This window comes from Venturia canescens, chromosome 1, assembly GCF_019457755.1.
Source record: "Venturia canescens isolate UGA chromosome 1, ASM1945775v1, whole genome shotgun sequence".
Classification (NCBI taxonomy): Eukaryota; Metazoa; Arthropoda; class Insecta; order Hymenoptera; family Ichneumonidae; genus Venturia; species Venturia canescens.
Window position 1 is genome coordinate 2,635,780 of NC_057421.1, and position 22,601 is coordinate 2,658,380.

A 22,601-nucleotide genomic window follows, 5' to 3' on the forward strand; every position below is an offset into this window, starting at 1 on the left:
TACGGCCGGTGCAAACGCCCACGCTGGACAACACCTCCGCTCCGTTCGTGTGTGCTGTGTACTACGGAATTTGCTGCAATGCCGGAATGGGTGTATGTGTTCGTGCCTGTACGTGCGACGAGTTGTCAGTAAGCTCGCGCCCATAGCTGTATTTTGACGTATCCATCTATGTGCGACGTTCTGCGTGCAATCGTGTTAGACGTTTTGTTCCTTGATATATTGCCGTGCAATATTTTTTTTAACTCTCTACATTCGGGATATTCTGAATTAAATGGTGAACTATGAGTTATCTGACATGGAAAAAAAATCAGTTCGAAAATTCAACCATCCGCGCATTTGATTTACTTGAAGCGCCCCATATGTGTGTACTCCGGAACGTCATGGTGTGCGATCGGTGCGCAAGTATGCGTCAACGTCTACCCTCTTCCCTCCGCGCCGCGTAACGGCGTAACGTCGTCGGCCCCGACGGTTATCATAATTGCGTTTTCACCGACATTTTCTTGGATTAAAATCCGCGTTCGATTGTCAACATACGTATATGAAACGCATTTTTCCGTCGTTTAACACCGAGATAATATTTCATTCGGGAACGCATACGTAAAATTGTTATAATTGAATTTTTTTAATGAGATTGTCATATGATTCGGGCACGTAGTAGAAAAAAAAACACCGAGTTTACGTGCGCTATCAGAAACTTGCGGCTATATAGAACGAGCTGCTGTTATCTGTCACCTGCTGAAAAGCTCCTACAAGGAATACTCTCAAGTGCCTCGTAGTAATAATTATTATTATATCAATAACAATAACGTTAATATACTTATAAAAATAATATTCGGTTTATTTGATCGAGCGAAATGTCATTCTTTGGAGTAAATGTTAATCCCTTCTCAACTCCGGTTGGACAGAGAATCGGTGAGTTTTATAGTGTTGCAATATTTTATTTGCATAACGTCATTTTTACAGATAATAAAAATAAAAGGAATCGTTTTTTTGCTAATACCATGTACGTTTTGTAGAACAAGCTACCGATGGAAGTCTGCCTAGTGAAAATTGGGCTCTCAACATGGAAATATGCGACATTGTCAACGAAACCGAAGATGGCCCACGAGATGCAATCAAAGCTATTAAACGCAGACTCAATCAAGCTGCGAGCAAAAATTACACGGTCGTCATGTATACTCTTATAGTATTGGAAACATGCGTCAAAAATTGTGGCAAACGCTTTCACACACTCGCCTGCAGTCGTGATTTCGTTCAAGATCTGGTTAAAACCATTGGACCAAAGAACGAACCTCCAACAGTCGTTCAGGAAAAAGTTTTAAGCCTCATTCGTACCTGGGCTGATACCTTCCGTCATCAACCACACGCCCAAGGTGTTTGTCAGGTCTATCAGGAACTCAAAGCCAAAGGAATACAATTTCCTATTACTGACCTGGATACCATGGCTCCTATCATTACACCTGAGAGGGTAATTTTTTTGAACGGTTTTTTGAACCATAAAAGATTCACTAAACTACATTGTTTTCAATCAAAATGATATATTGGTTCTATTGCATTGAAAGCACAAACAGAAGCTTTTCTGTGCAACTACATTCTCCACTGATTAATATTCAAAAACCAAGATTACAGTGCAAAATTCCTAATTGCAAAAATCCACATAACACACATTTCCGACAGAAATTATTCTCCAACGGTTTACCAAAGAAATCATTTTGTCCAACTACTTTTTTGAACACTATTTGTTAAAAATCTCTGCTGATCTCTGTATCGCTGATTTATAGCATTTTCAAAGTCGCTGTATTTTGCCCCATTTCTTGTGAGTTCAATTTGGAATTGCCTAGAGTTTAACTTCATATTTTTATTTCCTTTGAACTGTGTCACAAAAATTATTAGCTAATTAGAATAGCAATGGACAAAAAAAATTGAAATTTATTGAAACGTACAATTCCTTGAGTGCTTTTCCTCTTGCTTTTTTGGTCAAGGTTATCTTTGCGAAGGTCAACTTTCTATTGAACCGAAGCTAATTAAAATTCTTAAAACTCGGCATTTATTTAGTGAATTAGGCTAAACTTGAATGGCAAATATCCAGAAGTGTAGCTCCACCCAATCATATGATTCATCACCTTGGCATGAGTAATAGATACAGGAAGTTTAAGACATCATGTGTGAAAATTTCTAAGTGGAACCACACTTCTGGGTATTTACCAAATTCAATCAACACGTTAGGATGACTAATAGTGAGTAGTCCTACAGAAAAATAGACTCTGACATATTTTCAAGATAAGTCTGTCACTCAAACCACAAGTCGGCTTGTTATTTGTTCAAATTTGTACTACCGATGAAGAAAATTTGAGTACATGGTTTCTACGATTCATCTTTTTTGGTGTGTTCCCATTTTTTTTGATAGTTTTTTCTATTGGAATAAATGTTTGGTAGGCCCCCACAGAATTGATGTAAAAATAGTTTGTCCGTTGAACCTCTAAAATGAAGTGTTTCTAAGATATTTCAATTTGATGACGAATGTATTAAATCCACATTTTTATGATGATATTGAAGTTGACAATGTTGATTTTGCCATTTGAATGATTTACATAATATTTTTTCTCCGAATTCTACGAATCAAATACGCGTTTTCAGATAAAAAGTGATCTAAAAACACTTAATTTTTTATTTTTTATCCAGCCTGTTTATCACTAATGGTTAGACTATTTTATTCATTCAAATTCGTCTATTTTTTTTAAGCAAAATATGCACTCGACCAGCGTACAAAGGTCCGAAAAAATCGATTCATTTTTTCACATCCTCGAAAAACAGAAATCTGGTATAATTTCTGAAAAGGATTCCTTTTTGCTTCTTCCTTAGTTGAAAAGAAGGTTAAGAATAACCTTTGAAAATATAGTTGGTCTCGACATAATAGCATGAATTTGTGGTGAGAACGCAGCTAAAGATATTGAAATGTTGCAGAGCGTACCAGAAACTGAACAAACATCCGCAGCGAACATGGGACTTGGGAGTGGATTGGCACAAGGACAAACGCCAGTGGTTCAAGCCGGGGCGACAATGCCGACGCATCCTAGCCAAGGAAAAGAGGATGCGATTGGAGAAGAGGCGAATCATCAACAGCAACAGCCGACGTTGCATCATGGAAATCCATCAGCAGGTGGAGCGTTGAACATCGGTGTTTCCGGACAGCCGCTGCACGAGGAACTTATAGCGAAACTGCGAAGTGAGCTCGACGTGGTGCAAGGCAACATGACAGTTTTGTCTGAGATGCTAGCTTATCTGACGAGTCCTGAGCAAACCGCTGGAAATCGGCAGCCGGAGGCTGCTGATCTTGAACTTTTGCAACAGCTGTATGCAACCTGCAAATCCATGCAAGAGCGCGTGGTAGAATTGATCGGCAGACTCGTTGATGACGAAATGACCGCTGAACTTTTACGTATCAACGACGAGCTCAATAATCTTTTCTTACGTTACTCTCGTTACACTAAAAATAAGGTCGGAGGCCAACAACCCGCAGCTGCGAGCGCTATTCTCGCTCGAACCATCGGTCAACAACCTTCGGCAGTCGGCAACCCCCTTTCTGGCCCACATTCCACTCCGAGCAAACGAACCGGCGAACCTGACTCTCTTATCGATCTCTCGGACGGTGTCGATTCTCTCAATACTCAGATTTCCGATTTAGGTGAGAGTTTCTCAAGTCCACTTATGTTATTTGATATGCAAGAATGAATATCTCAAAGCAAGATATCCGGAGACGAATTCGAAACCAACATTCCGATCTTATTATATTACTGACGGAAAGTCGTTTCTCTTTTTTTTCTAATGGCGTTTACTCGTTGAAAACTCGGGCACAATATTGCCATCGGTACGGCGAACGTTTTTCACAATTATTTTAGATTTCAACAACTGGCCAATCTTCGGAAACGTTCTATTCCTTTTCAGATTTCCAGAAAATTGTAGAAGATATCTGTAGTGGGTTCTTCTTAACATTTTTGATAATTACATTTTTCTGGGATCATTTCAGGTATTTCCGGAGACGGCCCGATGGCCGCAAGAGGAGGAGCGGCAGCTCCGGGACACCACAAGGACAAGGAGCACGACAGCGACGAGTTCGATATGTTTGCTCAGTCTCGAAATGCTACTTACGAAACAACAAAAAATAGGCAAGTATTGAGGAGAAAGAAGTGCCAATCCGTTTGCAGGGACTCTTAATAATTTGGATTTTCGACATTCGAACTTTGGATAGAAAATATCCAGGCCTCAAACGTATTTGATTCAGAAACAGAAGAAAGTGCAAACAAACGGATTTTTTCATAACTTGGGAACAATTCTTGAAATTTTTCTCCCACAAAAAGTCTGATTTCATCGATTCTTTACAGTGGTAGTAAGTACGAGGACAACATGGAATCAGTGAGTGAAGGTGTCGGTCTAAGTACGGCGATTCTCAATCGTGCCAATCCAAAACCAAGTCCCCAGCATCAGCAACACAACGCCGCAACCGGCATTCCTCCTTCGAGTACTTCAAACGTACGTAAACAGAAAATTTCAAGTCAATTTCGAATCAGATCCGGACTGTATTCGATACACAATCACGTGTCGTCCATCGCAATGTAAATTTTCATCTAGAAATAAGAAATATTGTTCGTCGAATCGAGTTTTTGTCCGAAACGCGTGATCGCGTAGTCTCGAGTTCACGGATACTCTTCCGGAACCTTCAGAGTCCAATGATTTTTCAAAAACGTTTTTAGTTCTTTCACTTTCACTCGTAATTCATCTGAGAATGGAGTGAACTTATAAACTTATCCGAATTTAAACGAAAAATCTCTTTCCAATGACTTTTGTAATCGACGAACTCATATTGCAGAATTCGAGATGAAAAAATGTGTCACAATCACTTGCAACGCGTTTCAAAATTTCGACACCGTAGAAAAACAAAACAGTCAAAAAAAAACACTGCACTCATTGATATAGCCACTCATCGTTCAGCGGCACAGCATTTATCTACTTTTCAAAAACTCATAAAAAGTAACATATTTCAAGTGCATCTGTTTGTATATTATTTGTGCATCGATCACCCTCTCGTTTCACTTTCTGTATCGTTTTTTATTATTTATTTTTTGGTTCATCGTTTGTGTTTGTTTTGGAACGCTTAGCCGAGCCGAGAGTCCGAGTTCAACGAAATGGCCGCGTGGTTAGATCATACGGTGAGTGTTGGCCAGTGTCGGGACACGAGATCTCGATGCTGAAAGAACGATCAAGAGTATATTCTACTGTGAAAAAGTAATTTTAATCCGCTTGCCGAAAAATATCTTCAGAATTGGATGCAGGATGACGACAATTACGACCATAGAGAGCTGATTTTAGAATCAGCAAATGCGTTTCATTCGTGCGTACTGAAAAAAAAACTTGATCAACGTTTTTCTTGCTTTATATTTACACGTTGTGGATTATTTTAATGCTCGCGCTGAATGTATCTGCATTGTCCTGTCTTTGTTTCTTGTGTTGTCTTTCATCGCACGAAAAACCATCGATAAGTATTTTGGCTCGTACTCGACAGAAATATATAATTCGATTTATTTGATGGAGATGAAAATCGTGAATCCTTACATGAGTCCTTAGCACAATTATGAGTTCAAAAATTTTCGTTCAACAGTTTCAAGAAGAAGGACTCTATTGTCATTTCAATTTGTAGAATACAAAGGAAAAATCAGAACGTGACATATTTCATGAAATTCAAAGAACTTATGAATGGGTTAATTCGGAAATTATTGTGGTCCGTATTTAAAAAGTATGACAACAGTAATTTTCCTTGTGTATTGTCATTTGATTCGGCTCTGCAGCGAAAAAGTTGATTAAAGAGTGATCACAATAGAATATACCCTTGAACTGCCAATTCCTTATCATTCTAATTTGTCAAAATAAGTTTTTCACGGTCCAGCGATAAGAGATTTTGTTTGCTTGTTCATTCCAGCCTGGGGATCGAGGTGACACGGAGTCATTGACGTCGTCGGAATTTGAGAGATTTTTAGCTGAACGTGCAGCTGCAGCGGAAGCACTTCCGACTCTGCCAGTTGTAACTGCAGCCCCAGCGCAAAGTTCGACCTCGAGCCCAGCCCCAGGCTCGACGGGCACGAATATCCAACGTCAGATAAACAAGGACCAGGACAAGTCGCTCTTCGCCCTTTAATCAAAGCTGCTTCCTTAGCGTGTCGATCGAGATCGGGAACTCGGTCATTTTTTGCTTCTACGTACTTACACACAAACTCGCACACCAACAAGTTGACACTAAACACACGTACGAACACGAATACAAGCAAAAAACGAAGGCGAACAACCACGGAAAAACTACGGAAATAACACAAGCGGGGAAGAATTATTGTTATACGTAATAAGTCAAAATTGAACAAGATCGATCGACGATACGTTGGTAATATTAGATATTTATATATGAAATATAATATTATACATCTATGATATATAATATATAAAATATTATAAAACAGACTAAGTCAATTGAATTGAAACGAACGAATATTTCGAAAAGAAAGCCTTTAACAAAGAGATGGTTGATATCTTAAATATCGAGTTTTTAGAGGCGCAAAAAATATATTTCTTCTTTTGTAACTATAATCTGAATCAATCCAATGAATTATTCCATGAGTTGACCCAATCGACAGATCTTGAGGTGGTGAACTCACTTTTTTTAAATCAGAATTTCTGTTTTTCTCAGTAATTTTGTTTCCGATTCCATTATAAAATGTTTTTAAGTATAATTAGTAACTGCGAATAAAACTGTAGATTTCTGATTTCAATAAACAGAGTTGAGTATAAAATAACGTCGAAAACGTCGTTCGGCGACAATTGTAAGAATTTTCACGCTCATTGCCTTTGAATCCAGCTTCAATGTAGATCTTCACCTAGTGAAATGCTTCTCTTCGGATTATTCATCGTCTCAACCTGGATGACCCACTCTGTGCGTAATGTTATATGTAATATATGAAATAACATTTATAATATTATATATATATATATATATATATATATATATAAATATACATACAGAGTATCCTTGCAACCGATGGTTGTAAACGTACCGTTGAGGCCGTTAAGAATGAAGTAAAAACATGGGATCAATATTGCGCTCACTGCGAGCCAACGTCCAACGATTTAAGAATTATCGAAAAAACAACCTCGCGTTCCAAGGTTGTCCATTAATTTCCTTTTTCTGAATAAACAACTCGAAATATTGGTCTCCTCATTTTACTTTTAATTTTCAAACGAAGAGACTACAGTTGATGAAAGCGCCCAGCTTCGTTAACTGTGGCAATTGATCACTTCGACCCGGCGATTGTGATGGAAAAAAATGTCCAACTTTACAACCATTTCGTTATAATATTAACTAACGACATCGCCGACCATCGATTGCGGCTTATCCTGTATGCATATTATAAATATTATCTGAAATAAAGCAGCGCGTTATCTCGGTTGCACCGCATTTAGTTTCACATTTAGGGCGTAGGTGACACTAATTTATGTTATTTGTATATAAAAGCGTAATCGCGTTCACTACTACCGCTACATACATTGCTGATCTACTGTAACTTTCTATAGTGTATTTGAAATTCTCTCCTGAAACTTTTGGAATACACTCATAGTGACACCACTCGACACGTGCACGGATGACGTACGGAATATAATAAATAAATCTATATATATCGATGTGTATACACAACTGTTTTAAATGAAAGAAAGAAAAAAAAAGCGAAAAGAAACTGAATCTGAAAATAATTCAAAGGATAATTAAGAGAGAAAAAACGAAGAATCGTTGTGTTGCAAGGCCGGAGCCCCGCGCGCGTGTGTGTCTAAAATTTGGGCTTTTACACCGCACAAAGCAACGAAAAGATAAAACGTTAAAACTACCTGTCTCGAAAATAAATGTATATGTTCGCTGTGTTTTTTCGGCATGTTGCAATTACTACATTGGTACTGGAATTGGCATTATTTAAATGTACATTTAATTATGTAACGAATATTATATTATTGGCGACGAGCGCGGTGGATCCAAAGAAATCCCATAATATTGAAAAAAAAAAAAACGAAAAAGAGAAAGGTAGCTGGAGACAACGTCAAAATATGCAACATATTTTTAAGATGCTAATAGAGACAGCTGTTGGCGATGAAACTCGAATAAATATAACTATATGCTGAAAAAAACTAAGAACTATGATGCATCGTACAATTTTTCTCCCTTTTTTTTAATGCTTTTTGGGGTTAGACTCAAACTATAATGGTCATTCTATACGAATTCGTTAGAGCCTTTATTTGAGACCTATTTTTTTGAGAATACAATGAAGAGAAAACATTTTTTGTTTGGAACGCCCAACCTTAATTCAAGACATTTTTGTAGGCACGGAAATAAGAAAATGCGAGTCTCAATCGAGGACTCTGGACTTCTGTAACGAATGAGATAACCGGAAAATGAGAGTCTCCGAGACTCCAGGACTTATGGAATTTCAAAATCGGTATATGTGACCACATGACCCGTGTTGGTCAATATGGAGTTTCGATGTAGAATGAACTTTTGTTCAAAACTTAGATTTGAGAAAACGAGAGCTAAAGTTTTCACTTCGTCATCGAGAGTAAAAAAAATGTTATTTCGAAAAAGAATGCGTTTAATTATGATGGCGGTTTCCCAGATAGACAAACGTGCTGTGAAAAAATTAGAAACAGAATAACTACAGCAACACGACGTTACGATTCGGAATAGCATGACGTAAATATTGCATATTTTGCTTCCGAGTTGAGCTGCAAACTAACGGCACGTTGGTAAATTTGGCAGCACAATTGTGAAAAATAATATTAACAAGATGTCGGCAATACGCGTGCATGCGTTACAACAACAGAACGGCAACAGAACAGCAGGCCGTGCTGTTGCATTGCCGAATAGTGTGAGTAATGTAACAGCAACAGAACAGCAATAGAACAGCACATCGTGCTGCTGTATTGCCAGCAACAGAACAGCACATTGTGCTGCTGTATTGCCAGCAAAAGAACAGCACATCGTGCTGCTGTATTGCCAGCAACAGAACGGCAAAAATAATTTTAACAAATTGAAAAAAAGCGGCCGTTCCGAGGGAGACTCGATCCCGGGACCTTCGGAGTCCTAGTCTGATGCGCTATCCACTACGTTACTAAACGTCTTATATTTTAATAACATCGAAACTCTTATATAAATCACGGAGGAATAGCTTTTTTCGATTTATTCAAATTATTTTTGGTATTCTATTCGTATCGCCTTCACACTGGCGATACCACTGCCTGCTGCTGGATTGCCAGCCAAAATAATGTAGATAAATCGAAAAAAAATAATCGTTCGCTCTGAGCGAGATTCGACCCCGGGAGTTTCGGAGTTCGAATCTAGTGCCGTATGTACTCCGTTATCAGCATATTGTACTTACATACTAACAAAATTTATATGTAAATTGTGAACCAAGATTTATATAGAAGTTTTGTTGTTTCTAAACTATAAGACATCTAGTAGCGTAGTGGATAGCGCATCAGACTAGGACTCCGAAGGTCCCGGGATCGAGTCTCCCTCGGAACGGCCGCTTTTTTTCAATTTGTTAAAATTATTTTTGCCGTTCTGTTGCTGGCAATACAGCAGCACGATGTGCTGTTCTTTTGCTGGCAATACAGCAGCACAACGTGCTGTTCTATTGCCGTTTCGTTGCTGTTACATTACCCACGCTTATTCGGTTAATACAACGGCACAGCGTGCTGTTCTGTTGTCGTTCTGTTGCTATTACGAATTGGCACGTCGTGTCGGCGTATTGTGATTCTTTTTACGGTATTAAACGCAATACCGTGCCGTCATAATAAAGCTTTATGCGGCGGCAAAAGATACCATATTTGTGTTTCAAAATTCAATTTCGTGCCGTGTTATTGCTGTAATTCTAGCGCAAAATATCTATCTGGGTTGAAAATTGCTTGTCCTCAGGAATTCAGAATTACTGTAGGATCACATGAAAATACGTCTCCGCATTTATATCTTCGTCTTTGTATCGAAGCGATCTTAGTTAGCCCACAAAGACTCTTTATTTTGTTGAAAGCTCTTTCAAATAATAAAGTCTGTAAAGTTCAAAGAGCACGCAGGTACGTACATAATGAAAAAAAAATTATCTGTTTGATCACGAAACTTCCGTTGTCCACAGCGCCTCGGCTGCTCCCTTGCGGTTATTTGGTAAACTAGTCGGTATTATCTCGAGAAATCTCTCCCAGAGAGTCGTCTGCTAGCAAAATTTTTATCCTACGGCTTCTGCTGTAATCAGCCGGCAGCAGCATTTCTCGCTATATAGCAGTGCGGAGATCACGGGGCGAATTGGTTTCTGAAATATATATATTTTTTTAAATAGAACCTCTTGTTTCGGTTCGTGTTAGTGATATTCGTGCGTTGTTGAAGTTGACGAGAAGGAAAAAGTTACGTATTTCGCATAAAAAGTAAGAATAATATAAATTTGCGTTTAGATAAGGCGGATGCTTTGTTCCACTTGCGCAACGTTACAACGTGCTACGATTTTCTTTTTTTTCTTTTTTTTTCTCTCTATCAATTTAGAAAATGTACACTGTTTCCAAAGGGCCGAGCAAAATTGTCGCTAAAACACGTAGAGGTAAGTGTTATTTCATTATTATCAATTACTCGTAATCTATGACTTTTACCTCGTCTGCTGTTATTGAAAAACTCGCACATTTGGCGCCTTGGTTGTTTCATCATCAAATCGCACGTTGCTAACCTGCTCTTTTTATGCTTTTCTCTCTAATTATAATTATTGTTTTCTTTTGATTTTTAGGAATTAGTCAAAATCTCGAACGGCTGGAAACCCTTCGGGATCTCACTCGTAAAACTTGTGATTCTCAAGAAGACAACGAAATCGTCGCGTAAGTTCTATTTTCCCCCCCTTTTTTCTATCTCTTTTCTTCTCTTTCGTACCCTCCACGATGTACGATTTACGAGCCCGGTTAAGGCTGTAACCTCACTTTAATATTCTACTATCCTTATATGCTAAATAGGCACCCTCTACCAAAACCAGTTTTCAATGTTAATGGGAGATCAAAGATGTCGTCACAGAGACACAGAATACAGGAAGTTATAACACCGGAGCATGAACAACTCATCAAATTTGTGTACGAATGTGAGTATTGCCAACGAATCCTTTGAGAAACCCTGTTGAATCCTACAAATCACCTGTGCAGTGTACTTCTTGAATTTTAGTGCAGGTTCAAAAAACCCTGGGTGAAGTTTGACCTTCAATTACATATGAAAGACTGATTTCTTGAACATGGAACATTTTTTCATTTCATCCCTCCATTTCCGTTCAAAAATCCCTGTTGAGTTTCAGTTTAAACTTGAAAAAGGAAAAGCGAACCATCCATTTATTATAATTTATTGTAATATTTTTCTTTTTCAACTGGTTCTCGGATACTGATCTTTATAATTGAATAAGCATGATTCAAATTATTTACAAAATTCAAGACATCTTCAATTGTTATTCAAATAGGTAAAATATTGGAAAGAAATTAAGAATTAGTGAATATCAAACTTCATTCCAGCTCAGCTCAAATGAAAGAAATTAGAATCAATTTTGTAAACAATCCCTTCGATACCCAGTCTCGCTACCCTGTTTTCCACACATTTTTGACATTCTTGATAAAAAAAGTAGATCAAACTGAAAGTTGATCCTTATCAGATTTATAAAAGTTCAATGATTTTCTGACTATTTCGTTAATGTATTTGATTATTGTTACAAGATTTTTAGAACATAACGCAAATCAAAATTTTCATATATCGTTTGATCCAGATATTCATTAATGAATAGCATAAAAAATTGACTTACAAAAAGAGACAGGATATTTTTGAATGATTCAAAAATTGAATTTTGTTGAAGAATTAACAGGGATCATTTAGAATTTTGCAATATTTTTATGTCCGAGCAAAACAAGTCGAATAATTTTCATAATTTTGAGTTGGAAGTTACAAATTAGCAGAGGATCTTTCCTCGGGGAAAAATTTCCCAGAATTAATCAGAGTTCAAAAATAGAGATATTTCAAACGCATAATGTTTTGTTGTTAGAATGTTCAATTCTGCAGACACTCGGAGAACATGGAATTTCCGGCTACAAATAAGAATTTAAAAATATGCTTTCTCAGTTCCCATCGACGTGGCCCAGTTACATATCTGAAAAAGCTGACCCTCAGCCTTGTTGACTGATTAAGAAAAAATTTGCGTATACATAAATATTTGATAAAAAGAAAAATGTTTAAAGCATGGAGCCAAGTAGAAGAACGAGCGACGAGTGAGGATTCGGCGGATTCGGAGTGCGCGGAGACGAGAGGGGTTTTGGAGCGTTCTTCAAACTCTTCGCTGTATTACAACGATGGAGAACCAAACGATGTGCTCCAAGGTGAGGTTAGCCATACGGTGGCACTTTCGAGGTTGTTTTACGGTCGGGAAAGCATGTGACAAAATGATGAATATTGATGGGATGGCTGGGTGTGTTTCAGACTTTAAGCCGTTCGATCTCGAGTCATGGTGGGGTAAAAGACTGTACAATAACATAACGAAATCTCTGTGAGAAGTGTTTCGTACGTACGAGTTAATCCTCGATCAGCGATCGTCGATAAAGAAGAAAAAAAACGGAAAAGTCATATATGAAAAAAGAAAGAAAATAAGTAAAACAAAATTGCCTCATCGCCCGCCGTGCTCAAAGTCCAGTTGCTACACAGAGTGGAAGTGGTCGGTTCACGAGAGAGTCTGGAACGAGAAAAAAGAGAGGGAGGAGGGGAAGGAAGAGTCGAAGCATCGATGGCGAGTTTACCGATTTCGTACTACGAGTGTACGCACAATATGAATGAATGGTCCCAACGTGCGTGTTTCGAGTAAATGTACATATACACAATATTTACACATTAACAAGATACGCAAGAGAATGCAAGAGAGCGAGAGTTAAAAAGATATTGACGAAAATACGAAATACGTCGTTATACAGCAATAATTCAGTTGTTGCAGCAACTTTTTAAAATGTGAACGCGAAGAGCGAAAGACGGAGAACGAGAGAGTGAGAAAGAAAAAAGGCTACCGATTTTCATAATCCGGTAACGGTCGTGTGCTTGGTACAATCCAATGAGCAATTTACTTTACCATTTACAATTTTAGTATAAACATTTGTAGACTGATATTTTTAAGATTTTGTTGGCCGCTCGTATACGGGCAAATACCATTGTTGATCAATTTAAATCGGTGACAAAAAGTGAGCAAAAGAGTCGATCGCCGCTTCCTTCCGTCTCGGACGGCCTCGTTGAAAAAAAAAAAAAAAAAATAAAGAATAAAAAATAGTGTACATATAATGCGTACGAAATCTCCGGGTCTCTCCGCGTTGAGATAAATAAAAACGAATTTCGCGAATCGCGTTTCGCCACATACGAAGTGAAACACGATTTGCGATTGTAGTCCTTGACGTAGTGCAATAAAAAATTCAAAAAATATGTTTATATATATTGATATATACATTGATATATAGATATATATAAATATATATAAAAGATTACTAAACACGGTGTAATTGTTATCAAACGCCCGTGTATTGTTATCAAGTATAAAAAAAAAATATATATATATGAAATCTTTGTACTAATTCACGAGTTTATATATACAGTACAAACCCGATTATTTGACGTTTTCCCCAATTTTTCACACCTGCTCGCTTATTTTATGTTACAAGACTTCAAATCTCGTAACATAACCTCAAAGCGAAAATTAGAAATTGCCAAACGCATGCTCCTCTCACAAATGTCGATTCTATATAATTTTGACCAGTCTTCGCTTTCTCCGAGCGATAAGAAATCGAGGTTCTACCGTATACGCACATATGCTCATTATTATCGTCGCTCATAACAAGAGTAAGCATATATATAGTCATACGACAACGCAGTATAGTCACTACGAACTACGATGGCGTGTCGCTCGTCCGATCCATTTGTAAAATGGTCTCCGATGTCAAACTCCCAAGATTCTGCATGAAATCTTGAGTCTGTGTAAAAATCGCCAAGTTTAAAGAGGTTTATAATACCTTCCTCGTCGATATGTTCGCGACACGATAAACGAAAGTTCAAGCTCGACCGTGCGAGTTGAGATAAAGTATTGGACGAAAAAGACTGAAACGCGATCGTGGAACGAGAGGTTATGATCGCTTACGAGAACAAAACAAAAACAGTGTCGTTCACCGTTGTCCCAGGGTGCTCATCGGTGTTGAATATTCCAATAAAATTATATTAATCGCAGAACATCAAAAGAGTAGCGAGTCGAATGAAAAGATTCATGGCTCTCGATAAAGGCGCATTTCCGGTTGAACCGAAGTACGCTTATCCTTGAATTCTCGTATTTTTGGGTGATGTTAGGCACGACGAGAAAACGCCGCAAAAGAAGATTCCAAGGTTCATCAGCGGAGTCGGGATAAGCGCACAAAAGTGTGTACGCAAACAGCGAACCGTCCGAAAGACAATAAATAATAAATAATAAAAACGAGGAACCTTCACTCGGACTCGTTCCTACGGGCAGATGACGAAAACAGAGTGCCTTCAATAGCAGGGTTAACGAAGGAAAATAAAGAGGAAACCCGATTCGTTACAATCAGATAACAAATTTTTTCAAAAAACTAGTCTTCCGAACAAGGAAACGTTTAGGATGAACGCGGTTATCGCGATGTGTACGTTTTGCGAAATGCACGGACCCAGAGTTATATTCACTACACAAACATACCGCACGTTCGACGAAACGTGTGTGAAAAAAATGAGATTTTATGGGCCTAAGGAGATTATGAGACGCGGGGGCAGCGACAACGCCGGCGAATCCAGCGATGATCCCTTGCTTCATCGCACCAATGAGAATTACGACAAAAATTGCGACGGTTGCGAAAGCTTGGGTAACGTCAAATATCTCAGCAACGAACATGAAAGTCGCACTTCCTTTTTATCCGCCAGACAAGCCTTGACAGAAGATATGGTCAATTTGCTCAAACACGCCTGCATCAGGTGACCCATCTCCCTCTCTTTTTTGACCCTTTTTCTCCACATTTTTTATTAAAACGTTTATTTGTCATTGACAATAATGGTCTCTGTCTACGCGGCAGGAGCCTCAGCTGCGAAGTCCATCTCGGTAAAGAAGGCGTTTGCTACTTCGGTGATGAACACCGTGGTCACGTACTCAGTCATGCATTCACCCTCAAAGATGCTCAGGTGAGAAAAACTATCGACCGTTTGACAAAAATAACTAATTCAACTCGAATTTAATAACCCACATTCGTCGTTCGCTGAAAATAAACTTGCCGATTTCCCCGAACGCAAGCCCTCATCCGGGAACGAACATAACCCTTTTATATCCTTCTCCGTGGTATAATATATGTGGTGGCAATGAAGTTTGATTATTTACCGGTCTCTTCGTTTTCCAATTAGCAACGATGCCTGCCAAAGTCGCACTTTATGAGAATCTCTTCATAAAAACTCTGTTAGACCGTTAGACGAGAAAATAATTATTCGGAACGTCCGGAAAGTACGTTATCTACTCGAAAAACTGAGGGCGCTTTCGTCCTCGTAACGGCCGCCATGTTGAAAATACCAAACAAAGACAAGATCGAACAATGAAAAATGTTCTACTCAGAATTATATTATGATTGTCATATAATAAATGAAGCCCATTTTTCCGTTAATTCTATTTGAACCCATGCAAATTGCCACAGTTTGATTCAAAGGTTTATTTTTCAACGTAGACGTAATCAGAAAATAACTCAATCACGAAATACGTGCAATTAAACTTTTCCAATGTTTGATTGAAATTTTTTAAAAATAAATTAGTCGATTAGTTCTTACCTCTGCCATTATTTTTCATAATCACACGTACCAGAGCACCAAAAGATTGATGGCGAATGATTGCAGGCGCGTGGAATAAGGAGATCGTGTAGTTTCATCGTATTCATGAGAGACAAGCAGTTTCTCTTGAACATGTGGCCATTCCTGGTCGACAATCTTCGACAAGTGATCCGAGAGCTGCAGGAATACGCCGAGATAAAATACAGAGCAGACGAGGCCGAGAACCCTCAGCGGTCGGCGCGTTTGGCAACCGCAAACGCTGGACCGGCTGCCAACCGTGACGCCAGTCGGGGAAGTCCTCGAGGATTGTGTGAAATTACGAACGAGAAACATGTGTTCGTGAGGTGAGATGAGAATAATTCGAAAAGTAGCGTAACCTTTTTTAAAATATTGCCGATGTGAAAGCGTAGCTCGAGCCCTTAAAATAATTTATTTGACAATTCAAAGAAACCAGCTGATCATTTTTCTATATTTTTCAGAATTCACATGTGGCTTGTTTGGATCCTGAGCGCGGGGGGTCGACACTTCGTTGAAATATTTCCAAATTGTGATTACTTAACGAGCGACAGTGAAAAAACTGACGACGACGACGACGACGACTACGATATTGAGCAGTTCGAAGATGCGGCTTATACGGACTACAAGGTAGTAAAGACCGGTAAGTTCGCGCAGCTTTCCTGGTCCATATGTTGAGATTTTTGTCTCCCGATATTTCACATGTAGACATCACATTCATCGTCATTTCAGACACTAGACGAAACAACTTGATGAGTAGATTCGCTAACGTGGAAATGATACGAGAAATTTGTACTCCGGAATTCGTTGGAATATCGAAAAAATCACCGACCCTCATTCTACGACAGCTCGCGTCCTGTCTCAGTAAACAGGAGTTTCGACAATTGTTGTACGCGAGCTTGACCGGAATACAAGTTCTGGTACGTGGCCCCAAACCCGAAAGACTCGAAGCTCTTTACGCCCTGAGTCATCTCGTTCCAAGAGCATGTCGCAGAGTTCACGTTACCGCGAGCGAATACACTGAGAACGAAGAGTGCAATAATTTTTTGGGTACGTGACTCGCCTCGGGTTTGATGCGATAACAAATTGTGCCACCATTCGCCTTAATTTTCTCTTCGCTTTGAACTCCAGGCGTCGAGAGCACGGTCGCTGTACCCTTGCCTTGTTCGAGCGTTTGCCGGCTCGAAATAATCGCGGAAGAGCACAGAAGCGAAACCGAGCCCAGCTCGCATCTCGTTCGATGGGCTGGCAACTTACCTCTCAAATTACCAACTCTCCTTATCAAACTCGAAAAATCTCTCGACAACGATCAAATGTCCGATGGTGTTCTTCGCGCACATTTTGCTGCATTGCAGGAAGAATGGGCCAAGTAATTATTTTCTCTGAACATTCTATTAACCCGATAGCCAAAAAAAGGATTTACTTGAAAATGAGGATTTCTCCCATCGGATGATTATAAAATGAACAAAGTCAATTCGCAGAACTTTTGGACAGATCGATTGGAGTTAAAATTCTTCGATAATACAAAATTCGTAGCTCTTCATTCTCTTGGCAAATGAAAAACGTAAAAAAAAATATCGCACGTAACGAAATCAATGTTATAAAATTGGAAAATCAATGCTTTATCGGCTCAGAGTTGGTTGATTTTCTGCAGATATTTATCCGAATGGAAAGTTGTGAAATATTGATCGAAGGAAATGATAAAATTAGGAAACTTGATCTATCCTTCGATTCTTATTTCATCACAACGCGTTTAGAGTTCGATTAATTCTAATGAATTGCGCTGTTGGTTTATTTATTTGAAAAATCAATGATCGTGACGACTTAATCTTGTTTCTTCACTTCTATTTTCGAGGCACTTCGAAGGTCGTTCTTCCGATGCAGTGAATGTTTTGGAGTAATGAAAATTTGATCAATAACATCAGAAGAAAAGTGATACTAAAAAATTTGTTTTTGTGTAGTATCGCGAAGGTGCTGCACGCGATGCGCGGACGTGGGCACAGGGGCGATTTGTCTGGGCTGATGATGAGTCTGGGAGCTGGACCGCACGATCAGAAATTATTGGACGCTTGGTCGATGGGACTTCCGTCAAATCCTGCTTAATTCATAAATACCCTAATGGACGAAGAGCATTTTCTCATCATTTTCGTACACAACCATGATGTCGTTGGACGAACGAGATCCAAATAAATTATTACCAACCTTGATGAGCTTTTGTAACATCTCATGTTTTTTCTACCATTTTTCCACATTATCAATGTGAGAATTCAACGATGAGACAGTAGTTTTTCCAAAAAAAAACCATGTATTTGACAAAGACCGCAAACCAAAAAGTAATTGGACTAAATCGCACAAAATAGTTTTGCGTTAACCCATCGAGATTCGACGAGGCTTTAATATACGGAATTACGTTTACACAAAGTCAAGATATCACAATCTCGATGAGTGAGTAAGCTCAAAAAGACGAATTTGTGCGAATGGTAAATCGGAGTCACGAGAATTGAGCGAGTCAACAAAAACTATACATTATATAAATGTTCCATGTATCCTTCCCAAATGAGAATTGATTGCTCCAGGAATTCAATGACGAATTTAGATTCTCCGGTCGCTCAATCTCTCTCTGACAATGGCTACACCAGTGATTTTCCTCAAGTCTGTCCCCGATGCGTCGATTCAAATAGTAGGACTAGGGAATTTTTCTAGTGAGAGACAAGCACGCGAAAGAATTCTTTTGTGAGCTCGTTTTAGGATTGGAATAACGATGGAATAAGGCAAATGGTAATTGTGCTAATTCACACCTAGAAAAAGTTCACACATTTGAGATGTTCGTCAGGTTAACATTCCGCTTGATTTCATCATTCCATTGCGAACAAGCACCGAAACTCTCCTCCCCTTATCTCAGATCCAAGCTTCGAAGATAGTTGTTGTTCTCACGTCGAATCTCGGCTCTTCATTCGTCTCGTGATCAATCTTTTTTCTGGTTCAATATCGCATCCGATGCGGCTTTTACAGCTGTTCAAAAAATTTCACCTTTACTCATTCGTCCTATCGTTATGTGAAGAATCACATCGAGGAAGAATTATACTTACCGGCATCACGAGCATTTGAAAGCAGATTGTCAATATTTGGTTCATACTTGACAAATTGAGGACGAATGAAACGATGGTACAGAATCAGTGAACCGTTGTATTCTATTGGAGCCATGAGCCAGACATGGAGAATACACTACCCATCAAAATTATCATTTTAGTTACAATATTTTCAAAGAACACATTCATCGAAAGAGTCCACCATTTTTTTGTTCTCCAACATGTCAATTTTTATCTTGGAACAAATTTTTGTGAATTCATGTCTATTTAGTTTCGTCGTATTGGAAAAAAACTGATGTTCAAGATACTTTGATTTTTCTGTAAGAAGTTATCACGGGTCATATTGAAATTTCAAAGGCTTCTCAGATGAAATTTACAAAAAACTCCAAATGAGTTCATCTTGATGAAGTATGCTGTAAAATTACTCCGTAACTTCTCAATATACACTAATTTTTGCTAAATGATGAAAAAATGCTGTGGCTCGAGAGCCGTGTTTGACTCGAGTACTTATTCTAATAGCTTGAGAAATATTGAAAATTCAAAGCTACACTTATGACACACAATCAATAAATGATGTTGAAGCGTGTACGTATTTGTTGCAACACTGCTGATAGATATTGGTTCATAAGTCAAAACTTATTTTAAAAAATCAATACGATGTATTCGGAAAAAACCTGTTAGTCAGCTTCGATGGTACAAACTTCAAAGTCATTAATAATTGTGACGTAAAAAATGGAGAATACGAACTAACCTTGAGAAGCCAATACATGGGACACCAGCACACAATGTATTCAGAAAAGAATTCGACGATTGTGAAAACAGCGAAAACGACCCAGTAAGTGAGCCACTTGGTGTCGTCGTCTTTGTTGCGAGATTCCAATGCTTTCATAGAGCAATAAGCAGGATAAACGAAACCTATGATGTTGCAAATTAATTGTTGACCGACCCCGACCAGCAGGTAAAGAGTCAAAAGAGCCAAAATTCCTGGAGTAAAAAAAATGAGTAAATTATAGCAGACGAACGCATGAATAATTAATCGATAATTGCGTGTGACTTCGAAACACAGGCAAAACGACTACCATCACGAAATTATCACAGGGTGATGAATTTTTCTAGAAAAGCGGCGTACCGAAGGGACTCTCAATTTTAATTACCTATAACAATGTACAACCGGTCAAAACCGGTTTTTGCTTCAGCCGTAGCAAACAATTTCGTCCATGGCTTATTTTCGTCTCGCAAAGCCTTGTCAAGAGATTCTTTCATCGCCGTAACCATGGTCGCCATTTTTATATCACCGTCTCAATAATTGTCGCGCCAATGGCTCTTTACTCCGATATACACGCACGCACAATGCACGCGGTAATGTTTCGAACTTCGGAAAGAGGGAAGAAAAAAAATTTGCTTAACCCGCCGCCGTCGTCGCGCTGTCACTTTCTACACGATAACCCTTGACCGTCTCTCTCTTTCTTTCCCACATCGTTTAGTTGAGCTCAGTTGAGCTTGAACCTATGACAACGTCGGTCATCGTGTGCGACACGATGACCGACTCGGCGAATTTCTTGTTTTTAAATTATGAGTAGTTTTGTCCACGGGGCGTTGCAGTCGGGGCTATCACTCGCTCGCTCTGTCAAATATTGACATGCAAGTTTCAAATTCCAGTTTTCAGTAAAATTATCCAAAATTGTTAAGATGATGGATCAGTCGGTAATCACAAACATGAGTGCGAGAGAGATAGCTGCAAATTTTGAAAGGGAAATTTTTCCACATCGTTCGTCTGATCGAAAAAATAAAAATGTCATCGGATTTTTGCGATCGTGCTGCGTGTACGATGACATTTTTATTATTTTAATCGGACGAACGTTGTCAAAAAGTTTCAATTTCAAAAATTCGAGGTGTGATTACCGACTGATCCATCGTCTTAAGGTACAAAAGTATGAAGATTCTTCTTAACAAATGGAAATGCGATAAATCGTTTCTCCAGTGACCATTGTGAAAAAATTGTTAAACACTTTCGAAGAAACGACATTTTTTTTATACTCCCGCGTGAAATATTTGCTCCGTCGGTATCCCGTTCCAATTTAGCTTATATTTCAATTTTATTGTTTGTAACGAGGGCAAAATAGATCCAATGAATTCCTCATACCGAGGTACAAATTTTTGTGCACCAAAATACTTGCGTTCCGTGACACGAAAACTATAAATAGAAACAAAGTGAGGCTGAAATTTCTCACAAGCGTTGGCGCTCTGTGGAGTTCATATATAACCGAGCTGGCGCAGTTAAACGGGTACGACGTTTTCATTTTCTTCTTCATATCGTTTGAGAAGTGATGAAACCTTTTAACAATATTCACCGTGATTGAAGCAGATACATGTAACAATGTTGATGCGGGACGTAATTCTGATCTTGAACGATAAATTTAATTTTTTCAGTTCTCATTTAATTAATTTTCGTCCCCTTCGAATACTTGCAAATCAACATTTTCGACGTAAAAGTAGATCATGCCGGAAGGCTCGTATTTTATGGGTGCGTCTAAATTGGCTCGATTTTTACTTCTCAATTGAAGGTACTATAACTCTAAATTAATGTCAATTATTAATTCGAAATCGTGAATACATTTTTCCAACTTATCCATCACCGACTGAACTCGAAATTTCATTCGTCCCTGGCGAAAATACTCTAGTTTTTTATGTAAAAAATCGCATTAGAGAGCACAAAGGGAAAACACAACCGGAAATGGATGCAGAAAAAAATAAAAAAGACAGAAGGCTATGACAGGAATGGACCAAACCAAGAAGAAACAAAATGCTGAAATAAACAAATATGACGAGGCTCTACGAGTGCCCATTACCAATTTCGTTTAATCTTTAAGGAGGATGAATCGCGACGATACAATGTTGCCGTGCTAAACCATGTTAAAAATATTAAGAATTTAATAAAATTTGGTAAATTTCTTTAAAAATACATAAGACAATATAAATTTTTTTTAATTTTTCTACCACATAGCTCTCGAGTAATTGAGCACTAAAGTTCACGTGTATAAGCATAGAGTTTACATATATGCGGTTATACATCTCGTGTGCATAAGAATTAACTTTTATTTAACGCTCAATTATTCGATAACCATGTGGTAAAAAAATTTGAAAAAAATTGTATTTGTATACTTGATGCCAAAGAATGTTATCACCAAATTTTATCAAATTCTCATTATTTTTATTTCGTGATCCACCCTTCTTAACGTAATATATCTTTATTACTAGTAAGACAATTGTCTCGAATTTTTTCCCAAACTTTCATTACATACTTCATTGTTATTGGGTGCTTTTTCATCATAAACTTCGACAGAAGAACCGTTCATTCTTAATATGGAAAGATAAACGATTTTTAACGCAGAGTCCTTATAACCCTGTGTATTTTTCTTCATATTTTAACACGTTAAATGGGCCAAATTTTGTTTTATTTCGGTTGGGCAAATAAGGTTCACTCAAATTTGCAGTCCCCTCTCGCAGTGACTCATAATCGGTACGACAGCTCGGTCGGGAATGAACCAAATCCAATGGAGAAAAATTCAAAATCG

The 22,601-nt window shown here is 38.4% G+C and overlaps 4 protein-coding genes across 7 annotated transcripts; 3 read left to right on the forward strand and 1 right to left on the reverse strand.

The window, feature by feature from the left end:
- The first annotated feature begins 100 nt into the window (after positions 1 to 100).
- LOC122407567 (TOM1-like protein 2) lies at positions 101 to 8,221 on the forward strand. Of its 2 annotated transcripts, XM_043413881.1 has the most exons (7): positions 101 to 912; positions 1,017 to 1,468; positions 2,965 to 3,685; positions 4,028 to 4,166; positions 4,383 to 4,530; positions 5,157 to 5,207; positions 5,975 to 8,221. In XM_043413881.1, exons 1-7 carry the CDS (start codon positions 855 to 857, stop codon positions 6,188 to 6,190), a joined length of 1,785 nt encoding a protein of 594 aa, XP_043269816.1. In that variant the 5' UTR covers positions 101 to 854; the 3' UTR covers positions 6,191 to 8,221. The 2 variants fall into 2 exon arrangements, with proteins under 2 accessions (XP_043269816.1, XP_043269825.1); XM_043413890.1 differs by lacking the exon at positions 5,157 to 5,207.
- Positions 8,222 to 10,358: 2,137 nt separating this feature from the next.
- Positions 10,359 to 13,692, forward strand: LOC122407743 (mapk-regulated corepressor-interacting protein 1). 2 transcript variants are annotated; one of them, XM_043414158.1, is made up of 6 exons: positions 10,359 to 10,500; positions 10,616 to 10,670; positions 10,851 to 10,938; positions 11,071 to 11,192; positions 12,325 to 12,462; positions 12,563 to 13,692. In XM_043414158.1, the coding sequence occupies exons 2-6, from the start codon at positions 10,619 to 10,621 to the stop codon at positions 12,631 to 12,633; spliced, it is 471 nt and encodes a 156-aa protein (XP_043270093.1). In that variant the 5' UTR covers positions 10,359 to 10,500; positions 10,616 to 10,618; the 3' UTR covers positions 12,634 to 13,692. The 2 variants fall into 2 exon arrangements, with proteins under 2 accessions (XP_043270093.1, XP_043270099.1); XM_043414164.1 differs by having other exon boundaries at positions 10,377 to 10,670.
- A 122-nt stretch (positions 13,693 to 13,814) lies between these two features.
- BHD (Birt-Hogg-Dube) lies at positions 13,815 to 18,144 on the forward strand. The gene is made up of 7 exons (XM_043413949.1): positions 13,815 to 15,088; positions 15,187 to 15,292; positions 15,989 to 16,266; positions 16,402 to 16,580; positions 16,670 to 16,987; positions 17,069 to 17,306; positions 17,899 to 18,144. Exons 1-7 carry the CDS (start codon positions 14,742 to 14,744, stop codon positions 18,038 to 18,040), a joined length of 1,608 nt encoding a protein of 535 aa, XP_043269884.1. The 5' UTR covers positions 13,815 to 14,741; the 3' UTR covers positions 18,041 to 18,144.
- A 153-nt stretch (positions 18,145 to 18,297) lies between these two features.
- On the reverse strand, positions 18,298 to 20,500 carry LOC122407732 (receptor expression-enhancing protein 5-like). Of its 2 annotated transcripts, XR_006260265.1 has the most exons (5): positions 20,181 to 20,500; positions 19,778 to 20,010; positions 19,027 to 19,162; positions 18,736 to 18,949; positions 18,298 to 18,636 (listed from the first exon to the last, which is right to left on the reverse strand). XR_006260265.1 is itself a non-coding variant. In XM_043414145.1 (4 exons), the coding sequence occupies exons 1-4, from the start codon at positions 20,308 to 20,310 to the stop codon at positions 18,903 to 18,905; spliced, it is 546 nt and encodes a 181-aa protein (XP_043270080.1). In that variant the 5' UTR covers positions 20,311 to 20,500; the 3' UTR covers positions 18,298 to 18,902. The 2 variants fall into 2 exon arrangements, 1 of the variants encoding a protein (XP_043270080.1); XM_043414145.1 differs by having other exon boundaries at positions 18,298 to 18,949.
- Between the last annotated feature and the right edge of the window lie 2,101 nt (positions 20,501 to 22,601).